General features: G+C 48.3%; 1 protein-coding gene across 3 annotated transcripts in view; it reads right to left on the bottom strand.

Annotated features, from left to right (window-relative positions):
• LRFN2 (leucine rich repeat and fibronectin type III domain containing 2) overlaps positions 1 to 17,394 on the bottom strand; it is a 176,956-nt gene that overhangs the window by 26,985 nt on the left and 132,577 nt on the right. For 2 of the 3 annotated variants that reach the window (XM_036907167.2, XM_036907168.2), the window contains one exon: positions 11,184 to 12,608. In XM_036907167.2, the coding sequence (XP_036763062.2) occupies positions 11,184 to 12,583 (1,400 nt within the window). In that variant the 5' untranslated portion in view covers positions 12,584 to 12,608. Of the gene's footprint in view, positions 1 to 11,179; positions 12,609 to 17,394 lie in introns of those variants that run through there. The other variant, XM_057494015.1, reaches the window with a different exon arrangement.

The raw sequence follows: 17,394 nt of genomic DNA, 5'->3' as shown, positions 1-17,394 counted from the left end.
ATGTGTAGAGAAGATATAAACCTGGAGCCTGGTGCCAGCCCAATGCAGGCTAGCCCAGCCTAGCTGAGACCAGCTGAACGCTAACCAACTGCAGACCCATGAGGAAGAAAATGAAATATTCATGGTTGTAAGCCACCTAGAAATTTGAGGTTATTTGCCATGTACCATTATTGTGGCAGCAGTGGGCGGATACACCAGTAGCCCTAGCAGGTCCTTGCCCAGGACTGATCATTCCTGCCTCTTTCTTCACTATTTCCACCTAAAGCTGCTCCCCTCCCTTCTTCCCTCCAAATCCCACCTATTCCCCTGGAAACAGTTTATATTCCACTCTACCTACAACTAGAAGCATCCCCAGGAATACACCCCTCCCAACCCAGGCTTGTGAATTCACCTCTGTTAGCTTCTAAAAAGCTCAAGTGGATAAAGTTCACCAAGTAATTCATGTACATTTTAACCTTTTCAGTGGCTAATTATTTAGTTAAAAACCCCTTAACTTAGTAAGATCACCAACTAATTACCAAGTGTTTAATAGTTCCCTGTGATATTGAATTTCTGAAACACTTACCTCCTTTATGATGCAATAGAAGTTAGTTCCCACATCTGGATCAGTCCTTCCACCCACAGTATCAGTCCCACAGCCACAGAACAAGTCAGAGCCCATCCTTGCAGCCCACCCCAGCTCGAAATAGCTCTCCTTTGTAAATAGTTAATGAGCTCGTTCATCCATACTGCATGTGGCCCCCCTTTTCCCCTGGGCTGGCACATCGCTGTCTGTGGTTTTCTGTGATTCTACTTGTTCACCCCCTGCCCACACCTCTGAGACTCTGAAGATGATGGGCATTAATTTGACTTCACATCCTGAACCCTTCTGTCACCCACAGGGTGCCTACTCCTGTCACAAACACACATGCCAGACCATAGGCCTAATTGGCAGGAACTAAGACATCCCTCTTCGCTTCTCTCGGTGTCTCAGTGTCTCCAGAGATAAGAAAAGAGGCCTCACAGAGAGGAGGAAAGGCCGGCTGGATCATCTTCCTCTCCAGGCCGGCCTCAGCTACCCAGTGGCGACTGCTGCCGGGACTGTGTGAGCAGGTGCCAGGAAATGTCATGATGCCAGTGCTTTCAGCCGTAGAGCTCTGTGGCAGTTACACACCTCCCCAACATCCATTCTCCCCTCCTAGCTTCCCAGCAGAGCCCTGATTTTCTTCAGGGAGGCAATGTGCCTGAAGAAACGACTCCCTTTCTCAGCCTCCAAAGTAGGCTGGAGGAAATACAAGGCCATCAAAGTGGAAGTCATGAGGTAGGACTTCAGCGTGCTGACTTACCTGGGAGGTTAGCGCCTGCTTTAGTTCGGGGCCCTGGCAGCAGACCCTGAGATAGGATTTGAGTACCATTGGTTTATTTGTTAATAGAGGGAGGAAGCTGGGTGTTAATTCCCAGCTCCCTTCATCGTAGGCTGGGGCTACTCATGGGGACAGCAACTCCCCTGTGGGCTGGACATGCTAGAACAAGTCCCCAGGTGAAGTGTCGGCAAGCACAGGAGCAGTGAGCCACGTGTTTAGGATTGTGCCACTAGCCTGCAGAAGCAGCCTCCAGCCCCGGAGTCCATGGAACTCCCCTACCGACCTGAACTACCTCCCTCTGGAATTCTGTTGCATGACAGAAACAAACTCCCGAATTTGGTTAAGCCATGGCCATTAGATCTCTGCTACCAGAGGCACTTCACCCTTTCTGAAGGTGCTCTTCTTTCATGCCTGCTATCTTCTTCCATTTTACTCCAAGCCTGTGAAGTAGGCAGGACAGCTAGCATTGTCCCCATCCTGCAGAAGAAAAGCCTGAGGCTCAGGGAAGGAAAGGGAGGGGAGATGACCGCAGCCCATGTCTAGGCCCCCAAGTCCATCCTCCTTGTGTTCATCACTAAGGCCAGGTGAGAGGCAAGAAAGATGACTTCCAGCGACTAAAATGCCCACTTTATCCCTTTGGAGAGAACCCTATTTGAAGGGATTTTCATTTCAATGTCATCGCTGAAGCAAAGGGTCCAAGAGAGATGACGACCAGTGTATGGTACAGCCGGGACTGGAGCCCAGGTCTCTGACTGTTTCACTCACCCGAGGTGTAGACACCAAGCCCTCCGCTGTGGGATCAGCAGCAGTTCTACCCACCAGTGCTACCTGTGCCCCCGACTTCACGGGCACGTGGCATGATGCCGAATGCATCAGAGTCTGGGGGAGCTTCAAACACACTGCCGCCTGAGCACCATCCCAGGCTGACCCAGGATCTCCTGGAGAAAGGATACAACTCCCCAAGGGTTTCCTGTGTGCAGCCGGGGTTGGGGAGCCCTGGGGTGGTAGGAAGCCTCAGGTTTGGGGTCAGAACATCTGGATTTCACACCTTCCCCAAGCCTGACCCTCCTGGGGCTGTTATGAGGCTGGAAGGAGCTGGTTGCTGTGAACCCCTTGGAAAAGCCTACTTGTCAGATAAGCGTTTGGTGTCATTCTGATGGCCACCACCATGAGCACTGACCCCCAAGTCCCCGAAACTCCACCCGGCCTAACCCCTCCCTCTGTGAAACTTCTTTGGTGTGTTCCTGGTGTAAAATAAACAACATCACCACAGCCCACCTCCAAACCTACCAAATGTATATAAAATTAACAAGGAGCTGGTTCTCTGACTCTCCCTTACGAGAGAGGGGTAAGCTGCATTTCAAAAGGGAGGCAGACAGACTCCACACTGTAATCCCTTTACTCCTGCTAATTATTTCCATCTTCAGAGATGTCTCTAGCCAGAGCTTTTTGAGAATGAAGAGGGAATGACAAGTGGAAAAATTAGTCACCTCTGAACAGATGCCCTGAACGTTTTGAATCTGAGTGGTGTCATCTTCTTATGCAGAGTGAGAAGGTAGTGATATGATCGGAGATGCTCTTGGAAGGCACCCCTGAAAAATGTCTCCCCTATGCACAAGCCTGATGTGAGTTTTGAAATCCACCATTAGAGATTCACTGCTTTGGGTCTTTCAGAATTCCCAGTTGAACTGCAAACATTTCTAAAAGGGATTACACCTGTACTTCTTATCTCTTAAAACCCTATCAGATAATTTTCCAAGTTTACAGCTCTCCTGGAGAGAGGTTTTGAAGAGAGAGCCTGCAGAACAAGGACAAGGTAAGGGGTCTAAGAAGAGAAAGTGAACAGGCTCCTAAAAACACTAAGGATTGGCATGTGTCTCATACTTCATAGTTGACTATGAAAGATGCACTTTCAAATAAATGATCTTATTCAGTCTGCACTACAATCCTATGAAATATGCAGAGAGGATTTTCTGTTCCTATTTCACAGATGAAAAAATGGAGACTGAGAGCAATGAAGTGACTTGCCCATGGTTCCAGGACTAGTAAATGTTAGAGTTGGGGTGCAAACTGAGGTTCTGAAAATGCTGATCCCTCCCTATTCTCTCAATATTAATGGGAGTACACTGAGCTTGGTTAAAAAAAACAACAACATAAAAAACTACCTTTCAGCCTCCTTGAAGAAGATGTGGTCAATGAGATGTAAGCAGAAGTTATTGGCTGGGGCTTCTAGGAATCTCCTCCCCCTTTGGCCTCTTGCCTTTCTTTCATCTTTCCTGCTGTGTAGGAAGGAGATGTGATAGCCAGAGCTCCAGCAGCCATTTTGTACTTTGAGGTGACCGTAAGGACAGAAAGTGTGTGCTAAGGATGGCAGAGCAGATAACTAGAAGGAACTGGGCCCCTGGTAGCCATACTGCCCAGAAAACAGTCTCTTCCACTGGACTTCTTTTACATGAGAAACATAGAAGCCCTATGAGTTTAAGTCATGTTGAGTTTTCTGTTCATCCTAGTTGCCACTGTGGACTTCTGACTCCAGGCTCATTTTTCTCTGTGATGCCTGTAGCAATTTTGCCACTTCACAGTGGCTCACCTGGTGAGGTGTACATGCCAGAAATCATCTTGCCCATATTTCCTGCTAACTGGCCCCAGGTGCCTATTTAGGAGTAAGACCCAAAGTTCTCACTGGCATCCTGTTCCACTTGCCTCAGCATTGCTGGGCCTTAGAAATGTGGGGGAAGTGACTAAGGCTGAAGGAGAACACCCCAGCAGACTCCCAGAGAGCTACCCTACCCTTCCCACAGAGAGAAGTTACAGTTGGTCACTTCTGGACCATCAGCCCAGGTCTCCAGCCTTAACAAGTAACCTGTTGGGGTGTCAGTGAGACGTGCTCCACAGCTTGGTACCTGGCACTAGACATGGGAGACCACACTTTTTTAGTTTTTATTATTTAATGTTGGAAAATCTACTCAACTTATTTGAGACTTAGTGTTACTGTCTATAAAATGGGAATAGTATTTGTCCGGGTTTCCCTTTTTGGATGCCAGATTTCAATAGTCACAGTATGAAAGAAATTTAGAGAACTATAAAATCCAAGGCAGGCTGATTTTTATTTTGGCTTGGACAGTGAGCAGCTGGGGAGCTTTCGCAACCACCCACCCCAGTTTCCTCCTTTGTACCTGTTTCTTCCTCTGCTGGGCTCAGTTCACCATTTCAATATGAGCTGGGATGTCTGGGGAAGGAGCAAAGTCAAAGAACCTTTCCTCTGCGTAGACAGCAGGTCCTATACCTGGCACGCCCCTTCCCTTCAGGGAACACCTGTACCTACTAGTTTCTCCCCATATCCGCCAGATCCCAGGCTCTTTAGGAAATTTCCCGCCAGCCCATGGTGGAGATGGCTGTATTTTCATGGGGCAGGGGGCAGATCTCCACTTAAGTGTCAACAGATAAGATCCTGATGGGGCAGGAACTGGCTGATCCTGCCCTCTTACCCTTATCCCAGATGGAAGATAGAGCATTAATAAACGATGCCCTTTCTCCATCACTGCAAAACTCAGTAGGATGATCCAGTCCCCAGGAGGGGAGTACGTCTGACATTCATGGAAGAATATGGCGCAGGATGGAGGGCCTGCAGATAGAGTGGGGGCGGGGTGGGGAATGGCTGCTATCTGCCCCCACCTTCAGAGTCTCTCTCCTCATCATCCCTCATTTGCCCCACACGGAGATGATGGCAGTGTAATAAGCAACACGAAAGCAAGGCTGAGCCAGACTAATTCCACACTGTGGTTTAGAAGCATGCTTACTGCTCCCCTGGCCCTCCTGGGGGCTGTTCCAGCACCATGCCTGGTGACAGGTGTTCTGATGATTCCTGGAGGCAAGTGTTTGTGAATGTCACTTGGGCAGATAATGACATGCAAGGTGCTTAACTTTCTGTGGTGTCACGCTGGGGTGAGGCTGAGCTGGGACTGGCTGCTGCTTCTCCCCCGGGGGAAGGGAGGCCCCCTTCCTTCTGACTCCCCTCTTGCTACCCTTTCTTTTCCTTTTGTTGACCTCTCCCCCTTCTGACACTGTCCCCAGGAATACTAGCCACTTCCTGGAAGGGCAGACTCTGGGCCTGAAAGATGAGAAAGTCGGCCCTTCTCTGTCACCTGGGAAATAAGCCAGGCCCCAGTTGTGGACTGTGACCAGGGCGTCCCAGGACCCGCCTGCAGGACTTGGCCATGTGTTCCAGGGAGGGCAAATGCCCTGGTAGGTCAGCAAGAACCACTAGGTAATCAGGGAGCTGATTATCTGATAAAAGATCAAGACACTATTTCATAGCCAAATGCAAACCCTGAGTTATCCATGATTTGGGATTACCCAATTCATAAGTCCCCCACTCCTAGCATATAAAATAGAACCCAATTTTTCAAGACACTGTTCACAACTCCTCCAGGGCTTCTATAGGCCCTCAGCATGGGTCAGTGGTGACCTATCAAAGACTTATACCCAGTTCCGACTGTACAACCTGAGCCTCTGCCGAAGACCCTGTGACCTCAGGCCCCGGGGCTCAGACCCTTATGAGACAGGGCACTCTAACCCTGGGAAGCAAGATGCCACAGTGGCCCCAACTGGCAAAAGCAGGTAGATTTAGCAACAATGTTAACCAGATTGTCTTGATCATGGAATTATAAAAATTGTAAACAGAGCCATAGACTGTCAGGACTGGGGTCATTTTGAGTCAAATGTGTCCACACCTGCCTAAAGTCAGGCTGCCCACTTGGTGCCCTTGGCACACAGTCAGCCAGGTTCTGCTTGAGCTCCTCTGGAATGGGCGGGTCACTGCTTTGTGGCAGCTCTTATTTATTCTGCTCCTGGGCAGCTCTGGTGCTCATTTCTGTTCTCTTCAGTTCACCAAATGTTGACTCAGTAGCTGTAGGGGGTCAGGACTTACTAGGAGCTGGTGGGTACAGAGATGAGTACACATGAATAGCACATGTTAGAGAGGAAGAAAGATACACAATCAGATCATTTCCCAGCCAGATGGAGAGCAAGGAGAGAGGCTTTGTAAAGCTGTTGCTGATGGAATTTTTTCTTGTAATGGGCCATTGCCTACTTTTATGTGTCTGTGTGTGTGTGTGTGTGTGTGTGTGTGTGTGTGTGTGTGTATGTGTGTGTTTTCCTCTCTTCTACTCATAAGGTTTTTGAATAAGTTAAGGTAGCTATGACTTCTTTTCTAAGTCCTCTCATCTCCAAGGTAACCTTTGTCCATCTCACATGAGCTTCCAGAATCCCATTCTCAACAACTGATCTCTAAATACATTGCAGTTGGTAAAATGTCTCTTAAGCCTCTGCTGTCCTATAGTAAACATATTACAGCTCTGTTCTGACCAGCTTGAATGATTCAGTCATTAGAATTGTAGCCTCCCATTATTGGACCACTTTACTTCTGTTAACACAACCAAAAACTATAGGTGCCTTTTAGTAACTCCATCACTTAGTGGCCAGGATGTCCTTGAGATCAGCTACAACTCTGAGTCTATGTTCACAAAACTCTAGTCAAGCCAGATGATTCTCACTTTGTACTCATGCCATCAAATCCTTGAACTAAAAAGGATACATATCTTCTGTTGTCACCCCTAGGACGTTTTGCAAGGGGACTTACCATGCCAGAGATTCTGGTCCTCTGACCTGTGGAGACGTGTCAGGACAGGGTCTAGCAGAGAGTCGCTGTGCTAGGAGGGCTGCCTTCATTAATGACAAGGCTGAGAAATGCCAGGTCACAGTGTCTCCTGAAGACAGCTCAATAATCTGGCGGGCTTTGCCCCTCATGAACCCATGTTGGGTCCTGGCAATCAGCATCCTTTTCCAAGGGCTTAAAGCCATCTGTCGAGAAATCCTTCCTAGAACTTGGCAGCAATTCATGCCCAGCCTAGCATCCTATGCTTTACGGGATCTATTCTTGGAAAAGCTGAATATCCACCCTGTTCCTGTCTTAGGCACTTTTCTTTTACTGTCCATGCTGCCACTCCGAGGGGCTTAGGGACCTCATCTGGTTCCTACAGTCCTGGCTGTGACCCTCAGAGCCTGGGGACCAGAACTCAACTTCAGTGATAGTGTGATGCATCTCTGTTGGGCTTTGGGTCCCTCTCTGTAGTATTGGTCTTGCCTTCCCAGCTTGCCTGGATTGAAATTCGGTCTCTGCTACTTACCCACTATGACACCTTGGGCAAGCTGCTTATATGGAAAGTGGAATAATTGTAGTTCTCCCCTCTGGGATTTTGTGAGAACTAAGTGAGTCAGTACACAGCAAGCCCTAGAAGGGTGCCTGGCCCAAGTAGCCTCTCGATGCTAAATTGTATAATTCTTGCTGTTCACTGGGGAGGGCGGAGCAAAGTGGAAAGTGGGGTTTTGCTTGCTGGCTCTTGTCTAGTCTCATGGAAGTCTCTTTCCCAACCAGCAGACTCTGTCGTTTTTCCTTCCCCCTCTGAACCTGGATTAACGAGCTGCTAGCTCATACTGTACAGGGTATGCTACTCTTTCACAGTCACTTTCAGAGGTAGGCCTTTCTTCCCTGCTTTTGTACCTTTCTTGTTAAACCATGAACGTACCTGAGAGCCCCTGTACCACTGCTAGTCTTTTCTTTCTTGTGGGAACAATACATTTTCCACAAATCCTCAGTTTCTTTGAGTCTCCTGTTTGTCTCAAGGCCACTTTGCTGTTGGGGACTGGGCAGCATGATTGACTCTGGGCTGACGCCAGAAGGCCTGGGTCCAGATCAACCCTGCCTCTTTCTGGTGCATGACTTCAGGAGGGCTTTTTAGACCTCTCAGTTTTTTATGCTTGGTACATCCAGGAGAATTCAATGCAATACTGCCTGTAAATCTACATATCAAACACAGGAAGCTGTCAACAGTGTCGACCAGCAATTGCCATTACTATTATCTGGTCACAGACTCACCCTGACCTTTTTTTCTCTAACATTTTGGAAGTCTGTCTTCTTCAAGACTGAACTGTGTATCTAACTCTCTTCTTCCATTTCCTTTCCCAAGACGGCAGACAAGACAATGGTCTTACTCTCACTATTACTATTACTACAACTACTAGTAACAATAATAATAATAATAATAATAATAACTTTTATTCCTTGCACACTTACTATGTGCCCACACTGTTTGGAGAGCTTTCCATGTGGTATCTCTTCCAGTCCTCATGACCACCCTAAGGGGAAATCAGCATTTTTTCCTGCATTTTTTTTTTAATTCCAAGATTTCTGATTTTATTTATAAATATTTAAAAATATATTTATAAATAGAAATAAAATTCTATTTTATTTCTAATTATAAACCTAGTGTCTCCAGGTTCCCAATTACTGAATAAAAGCAGTTTGAATTCCTGTCTTGAGTCACTTGTGGAGCACAGTTCCATCCTCACCCATGCCCTTCCCAGGGTTTCTGAGACCCCCAGGGAGGGGAGCCTTTGACAGCCCCCTGTGCTGCGCCCAGATGTCCACATCTCTCCTCTCCCACAAACTTCATTTTCCCTCACTTGATGCCTGTGCTAACCTCAGAGCCTGGAGCTTTTCTCCTTCACATTTTTGATCTAAGTCAAGGCCATATAATAAATTCAGAAGTGAAGAAATACACTTATTTTCAAAAGGTCAACCTCACAAGTAAAGAAATGTAAATTAAAACAAGTTTCATTTCTTGCCTATAAAACTGGCAAGGACATATGTAATTATATATAAAGTAATTGGCAAAGGAATGGTCAAAATAGGCACTGTCACCTTCCACTGGTAGGAGGGAAAATAAATACTGAGAAGCAATGTATAAAGATTCCAATTTACTCATTAAGCCAGTAATTCAACCCTTAGAAAAATATGCTGAGGAAATCGCTGAAGTTGCACAAATATATTTGCGTACAAAGCTATCCATTGCTGCATTATTTTTAGTATTGAAAAATGGGTAACAACCTAAATGGCCAACAATAAAAGATTGGTTAAATAAGTTACGGTACAGCAAAATGACAGACATTATACTACCAAGGGAGCTCAGCAAGCTCAAATGTTGAGTAGAAAGAATTAATAAACAAAAGTCCAAACTAGACTGATCACAAATATTGTTTTGAACTCAAATAACACTGAGAGACTAAATGCCTCTGGTTAACTTTGGGTGGTGGGATTATGCCACCCAATTATTTATTTTTAATTTTCCTCTTTATCATTTCTCTATTTCCCCAATTTTCTACAAAGGCTATTACTTTTATAATTTGAGACATATATGCATATTTAAGTTGAATTACATATACATATCTCTATGTGTGTATGTACATTTATTTTAGTTAGGTTCTAAAGCTGCTTTTTCTACATCCTGAGAAATGAAGTTGCTCTCCAGACAAGCCGAGTGTATGCCAGGTAAGGGAACCTGACTCCCCCAGTTTCCATGATGCACTACCCCAGTTTCATGGACACCACTGGTAAATAAATGCCATCCTTACATGCTCTTCTCCCTCACACCCTCCCATCTAGACTCATCAGCTCAGGTCAGAGCTGGAGGAAACCTCAGCGCTGGATCAAGGAAGGTTCTCGGCCCCTCTTGCCCCTCAGACTCTTTGGCTGTCTGGTGAAGTCTATGTATCCCACCTCAAAAATAAACACATACAATAAAACACACAGGATTTCAGAAGAAACCATGCATTCCTTGAGCAGTGACATTCAATGGCTTGGCCCTCATATTTACTATGAACTGAGGCTATCCTGAGAAGGGAACTCTTCTTGATCAGCCCCTGGCCTCTGGCCCTACCACTCTCTGAGCTCCTCCCTGCCTCTGAATGATGTAGGTAAACGTTCTATTGTATGACATTCTATTGTAGCTCTCTAGTCCCAACCCACCTTTCTGCCAAGTCTTGGAAATGACCTCTTGATACAGCAGATTTACAGGGCCAACCTCACTGTCTCCATTTCCAGATAAGGAGAGGTCAGAAAACCAGAGGTCAGTACAGGTGGGCGAGATGACCCCACCTGTGATATCCAAGGGACTCTCATGACCTGCTCTAGCTAATCAGACTTCCTCCAGGACTTCGGTGGCACCAACTAGGAAAGGGGCAAAGGGACACTCTTCTCCCTCTAGGGCTGTTTAGAGGAAAGAGGCTGCCTGGGTGCAGCCAAACCAAAAGAAAATGAAACTTAGGGAGGGTAAGAAACTCTGAGAATACAGGATGCCTGTGGGGGCCTCTAACCTAGCTGAGTCTGAAGCACGTTCAATCTTTTCAACTTCATGAGCCAACACGCTACCTTTTCCTTTTTCTTTCCTCTTTTCTCAGCCAGTTTAAGTTGAGTTCAGTTCTACCAACAACCAAGTGTACGGACTAAGTCAAGTATGGATTATCCCCATTGTACACCTGAGGAAAACTGAGGCAGGCCAAGAGAATTAAATGACTAGCAAGTGGCAGAGTCATGCTCTGAATTCTACTCTTCCTGACCTCAGAGCCTTAACTATGACTGCCTACGAGTCCAGGTGAAGACCAGGTTCACTACTCCGTGGACCAGTCAGATCCTTCGGCCAAGAGGTCTTGTGAATCCTCCCTCTGGGCTCACCACAGAGGGTTCCGAGGCTCGCAGCCACCTGGCCATCTACAGGGCCGCGCCCCTGGGAGGCCTGGGCCTCCTGCATACACACCTCTCCACGCTGCCCGCGCGGGGCCCTTTCTTCTTAAACTGGTAGTTGATCCTCTTCCTTCCTCCTCTTACCGGCGCAAATCCCCCAGGCGGCTCGGAGGCAGGGGCGTTGGTGGGAACGGCTCACACCCGCCCCCTGAGCCCCGCCTTCCCCAGCCCCGCCTCCGCGCCCCGCCTCCCCGGCTCACCTGTAAATCAGCACCTCATCGTCCGAGCAGTTGTACTGCAGCTGGTACATCTTCACCCGGGGCGCTGACTTGCTGACCGACCACTTGACCAGGGCTGAGGTGGTGGTCACATCAGACACAAGCACCGCCCGGTCGGGAGGGCTTTTGGGCGGCTCCCCACCCCCGCTGCCTCCGCCTCCGCGGCTGGCCTTGCTGGAGCCCGTGATGTCCGAGAGGCGGGACTTGGGGGGCGCGGCACGGCTGGTGCTGTTGCTGAGGTGAGGCAGCTGGACGATGGAGACCTCCACCGTGGCTGTGGCCTCCCCCGCGGCGTTGGCAGCGATGCATGTGAAGGCACCGCTGTCCTGAGAGGTGGTGATGAGGATGTCCAGGGTGCCGTTGTCATACACGGCGGTCCTTGAGGAGTTCCCCACCAGGCGGTCATCGGGGGCCACCCAGTGGATGAGGGGGCTGGGGTCCCCGATGGCCTTGCACTTGAGAGCGGCCGCCTGGCCCTCCAGAACCAGAAGCTTGTGCGTGTGCTGGGTGATGAGAGGAGGCTCGCACACAAACTCCTCCTTGCGCACATGCCAGAAGTAGCGGCCCTTGAGGCCCCCCGGGGAGCCACAGGTCTCCAGGTCATCTTCTCGCTCAAGCCTCCGCAGCCAGAGAAGCTCGCAATTGCAGTGCAGCGGGTTCCCCCCAAAACTAAAGGACAAGGGTGGAGCAAAGGGTGTGGCAGGCAGAGCAGAGGCCTGGGAGCGTGCAAAGATGGGGTCTGGGGGCAGCTTCTGCAGCCGGTTGGAGGTGAGGTCAAGGCGAGCCAGTTTCTGCAGGTCAGCAAAGGTGCCCTCAGCAATGTGGTCCAGCAAGTTGTGGTCCAGGCTCAGCTGGTGGAGGTTGACCATGCGCCGCACGGAGTCCCAGGGCAGGCCATGCAGGTTGTTGTAGGAGAGGTCCAGGTCCTCCAGTGTCAGCAGGAAGTCCTCGAAGGCCTCGTCGGCAATGCCACCCAGCTGGTTGTTGTTTACGATGAGGTGCTGCAGGTTGACCAGGCCCCGCAGGGTGTCTTCCCCAAGGCTGGGCAGCCGGTTGCTGTCGAGGTGCAGGGAGCGGAGGCTCTCGAGGTCCAGGAAGGAGAAGGGCTGGATCTGGCTGATGGTGTTCCTGGACAGGGTCAGGTCCACCAGCCCTGTCATGTTGGCGAAGTCCTGGCGGCCAATGTGGATGATGAAGTTGCCACCCAGACGCAGCTCCACCGTCCGCCGGTCAATGTCAGGGGGCACGAAGAGCAGCCCCTTGGAGGGGCACAGGGTCCCTAGTGACTCAGACAGGTTCTGGCAGACACAGTACTTGGGGCAGGCGTCAACCACAGCAAACGCCATGCCAAACGCCAGCAGGCCACCAAGCAGAGTCTCCATGGTCTGGTCATTCAGGCTGCAGTGCCTGGAAGGGAGGGACACAAGGTCAGGGTCAGGAGATGGCCTCCTAATGCTCTCACAAGATCAGATAAAGGTCTGTTCCCCAAGGTCTAATCTCTTCTACCAAGCCCTCTAATACCATTCTAGTTTTCCTTTTTCCTTAGCTCTATCACCTTCTAACAGACAATTTCATTTGCTTGTGAATTATGTGTATGGACTATTTCCCACCTCCCTCACTAAAAGGTCAGCTCCACAGAGCAGGTCCTTTTTTCTGTTTTGTTAAGTGCTGTACCCTGCATATCTAGTAACAGTGCCTGGAACACAGTAGGTGCTCAATAAATATTTGTCGGCTGGCCAGATGGGTAATTTCATACCAGGGGTTCATCTAATAATTATTGGATTTGAACAGTGTGTTATAGCTGTATTTTGAAGCAGTTCCTTCTTAATCAGTTTAAGCTCGGCATGAAATCAAATTGGACCAGCATTCTGTAAGAACAAGGACGTAGACAAGGAGAGCTCTGGCCCTGGGGGACACCAGGGTTACTGAGAACTGAGTTGGCATAAATTCTTCACCGCGGTAAACACACAGGGGATGAATCTTCGGTAGTTCAGGGAAGTGAAGAGGGGGTGGAATGTGAAACAAAAGGATGAGCTTCTTCTGAGCACCAAATATATGAAGATCCTCTGTCCAGACCTTCAATCTACATCATCTCACTTGGGCGTCAGGAACACCCTTCACAAGGAAGAACTTATCTCCGCATACAGATGAGGACTTGTCCACAGCCTAATAGTGTGGGGGCTTTACGCAAAAGTCACCTTCTCACCAAGGCCCCACCCCACATGTACACACCCCTCTTCCCTGCCTTGTGTTTTCTCCTTGGAATTGATCACAATCGAAACTGCTATATATTTTAACCTACTTGTCTTCGCTGTTTGTCTTCTGCACTGGCAACAGAGCCCCAAGAGGCAAGGACTTAGTTTTACATGCTACTATATTCTCAAGGACCAAAGTACTGCCTGGCACATAGTAGGTGCTCTTGTGTGAATGAGTATCTAAGGAAAGAAGGAACAGCACTTGGGCTCAGGTCTTCATGCCTCTGAATCTTAACAGTTTTCTTACTCTTCCAAGTTGTATTAACCATAACTCTATGTACTACAAAAAACATCAGTTGAGTTGGGCTTTTGGAAAATCATGCACACTGGTTGTGCAGCATCGTGAAGACCAGCAGCTCTCAAACTGCTTTCTAGGAGTGCTGATTAGGATTCTGCAAGAAAGGCTTCCAAGGCCGATGACGTGGGGAAGAGCGGTCTGCTCTCCTTCAGTCTCACAAAAAGCTCTACGTGCATTGGCAAGTTAGAAGGGTGGAGAAATTCTTCTGCAGTAAGAAGCTGGATTAATGGTTAATTCTGCATTGCTGCCCACCTTGTTAGCTAAAGATATTTCTCTTTTTGAAAAAGGCTATTAATACCTTGAGGAAGTAGAGCTCCACAGCTCCCAGTGGGAGGAGCACAGATGCAGACAAAACAACCAGCTAAGAAAAAAAGTCAATTTAAAAACCTATTCCAATCAGATATTATTGTAAAGATTTCAATTCCATTATTGTTTCTCTTTAAGGGTAAATCTCCCAGCTAAGACCCTCCAGGGCCAGAGACTTGCGCAACATTTCATCTGGAGAGTGTCATTCCTGATCACACTCTACTGCAGAAATCTAATACTAGCCCTAAAGGTCATTTTACATTTTCTAGTGGCTATAATGAAAAAGAAGTAAAAAGAAACTGGTAAATACATTTCGAAATAAATGTATTTTTCTTAAGCCACTGTATCCATAATACTATTTCTACATGTAATCAGTACAACTATTAATGAGATATTCTAACTCTTCAAAGTTGGAGGTGTACTTAACACTTAGAGCACATTTCAAATGCTCACTGGCCACAGGTAGCTTCTGGCTACCATACTGAAAAATGCTACTGGAGCAGGTGCTGGCTATCTACAGCCCAAAGCCAAAGCCTCTCTGCCTCCTGGTTTTGTAAATAAAGTTTTATTAGAACATAGCCGTACTCATTTGATTGCCTATAGTTTCATGGCTTTTCTTCATGTTGCCACGGCAGAGGTGAGGAGTTGCAGCAGGCATAATGTAGCTAGTGAAGCCTAAAATAGTCATTGTTTTAACCTTTACAAAAAGTTAAAAAGTTTGCTGACCTGTGTTTAGAGGAATTTTTTTTTTTTCCTTTTCATTGTCTTCATAATGATCACCCTCATGAAAAGGCCAATGTGTCTAATTTACACAGTTGTGCTCTGGGCTCTCACAAGCAACTGCCTGCCCTGCTCTCCCTGAGCTCCTCCTGGAGGGGTGCCAGCCCAGCCTGACCAAGGTCCCACCAGGTACATCCATCCCGGAGGCGTCTACGTGCAGAAGCCTTCCACCTGCCACCTTCTCTATGTCAGAGGTGTTCCATATGAAACTGGGACCTGATGAAACAAATGGGAATCTTCTCCATCTGCACTGACTCTCTTCTTATTTTTCAGCACAAGGACGTGCCTTGGCAGAGCTGCTCCTGGCCACTACCCCAGTTTATCTCTCACCTCTCTTTTCCTTTGCTCTGCATGTCCCAGCTATATTCAACCTCTCTCTCTTATAAATACCAAGCTTGATCTTCCTCCAGGACTTCTGAAGTGCCGTGGTCTCTTCCTGGCTTCTCCCACACCTCCACTCTAGCCTGGCCAAGCTCCTATTCTACCTCTATTCCTCCTCCAGGAAGGCTCTCCAAAACCTAGACCAAATTTGGCCCTTCTGTTATTTGCCCCTCAGCACCCTGTACTTGTCCTATATTTCACTCATCACACCTTTATTTATAATCCCTTGACTGTTTACCTATCTGCCTTCCTAGAGTGTAAACTCCAAAAGGCAGTGAACTTAACTACCCTGTCCACAAATCACCATATCCCCAGCACCCAGTACCACACCCAGCTCACAGCAACGGTGCAGTAAATAGCAACTGAATGAGTGAATGAATGAATGAAATGTGGTGCTAGGCAAAGTGAGTTTCTGGTATTGTCACTGAGGTTCTGAATTCTATATCAGTAGTGTCCAGGGTTATTTGGCAAATTAGCTGAGCAAACCAGAAAAGCTGGAGTGGCCTGGTTACATCAGAAGTTTCAGAAGCATCTTCTGCCGACCGTGAGCTGCACTGTCCAGCATGACTCACGTGGTTATATAGTCAGAGAAGTCATATTTCTCTGGCCACTGTCTGCTCAAATAGAGGTGAATGGTACCCCCTATACCTACCGGGGACACAGGACAACCACACCCAAGGATGTTCACTACTAGTGAAGCTGGAGGTGACTGTGTATATGCATATGTGCATGCGTGGTGGTGTATGTGTGTGTGTAGTGGGTGCTTGTGTTCTGAAAGCCCATGGCCCCATGAGAAAACAGTCCTACTAAGTTCTTGCCAGTACAAGCTGCGGTGCTCTGAGGCTAAGCTACACTTGCTGCCGTTTTCACAGCATAGCATCTGAGTCCAGGGCCAGGGTTGTTGGGGCCTGTCCTGGATACCTTCTGCTCATCCCTCCAGGTCCTCTCTCCACACTCTCTGACCCTGCTCTGTGTCCTGGAAGCCTGACGATATGGATGCATCAGTGCAGTAGAGACGGATCGCCCCATCCCATGGTGTCCTCTGGCCTTCCCAGCCGTGGCTCCGTTACCTGCCGTCTGGTACACAGTGGCAGTGACTGCAAGCAGGGAAGGCCCGGACACTTTGGGATGTAGACCCTGCACAGTGCTTGTTGTTGCAATGTTGTCGTTGTAAATTATGCCAAACAAACCACATTAAAAAGAAAAGTTTGTTGAGGATTAATAAATGTCTAATGAATTCAAATCTGTGACATAATAGAGCTGGGTAAATATATTTTAAGTAATCAGCATGGAAGATTACTGACAGAGAAGTGACTATTGAATCTTAATTAAAATTGTATTCTGAGAACCATCATTATATTACTCTCACTGCCAAACAAAAAGCTTAAACCCCAGGTTGGGAGGGAGGCGAGGGGACTGGTAGATACCTGTAATTAGTGCTCACTGGGACATGCGGTGGGGTCTCCTTTTTGAGCAGTGATTTGAGGGGGAAGGAGCAACCTAGGCCCCAGAATGGTATAGGTGGTGGAGGGGAGCAAGGAAAGAGGAGAGGGAGCAGAGGGCTGAATCAGAAACAAAGAAGCAGATAAAAGCGGGCAGGAGGGGCTTTGGGATTATTTGTGGGCAAAGCTGGGAGAGGGGCGTGAAGATCAGAAGCGAGGCTGTGAAATGGATGCTGGTATCAAATGTCAGGATCAACCTTCATAGGAGAAATCCATCTGCAGAGGAGCAAGCAATGGCTCACAGACATTCTGTCTGCTCAGAATGTCTATGAGCCAGAGAGTGGGGGGAGAGGGGGAGCGGCAGGCGGGGGGCTTTGCCTGGAGAGGCAGTCAGAGGAGCTGGGAGGGGAGGAGGAGCCTCTCCCTGGACCTGCAGTGCCCGAGAGTCAGCGCATCTCTGTGGAGGCACAGTGTCCCTTCCCTCCCCTGGTTTCTCCACGAGGTCCTCACAGCTTTGCACGGTAAGTGCCGCCGCTCGTCCCATAAGATGCTCCACTGCAATTAGAAAGAGGGCCCCACAGGGCCTTTGTAGGACCCTTTAGCTGAACAACCTTGCACAGTAAGCAACCTGCCCTACCATATCTTGTGGACCTGAGTATTGCTTATCCCCATGTTAACCACTAGGAAAGTGAGGTTCAAAGAGGTTTGGGCCCTCCCAAACTCCCCCAGCT

The sequence above is a fragment of the Manis pentadactyla genome, chromosome 16 (assembly GCF_030020395.1).
Source record: "Manis pentadactyla isolate mManPen7 chromosome 16, mManPen7.hap1, whole genome shotgun sequence".
NCBI lineage: Eukaryota > Metazoa > Chordata > Mammalia > Pholidota > Manidae > Manis > Manis pentadactyla.
The sequence above is the reverse complement of the archived record's forward strand: the minus strand, read 5'-3'. Positions and strand labels throughout refer to the sequence as shown.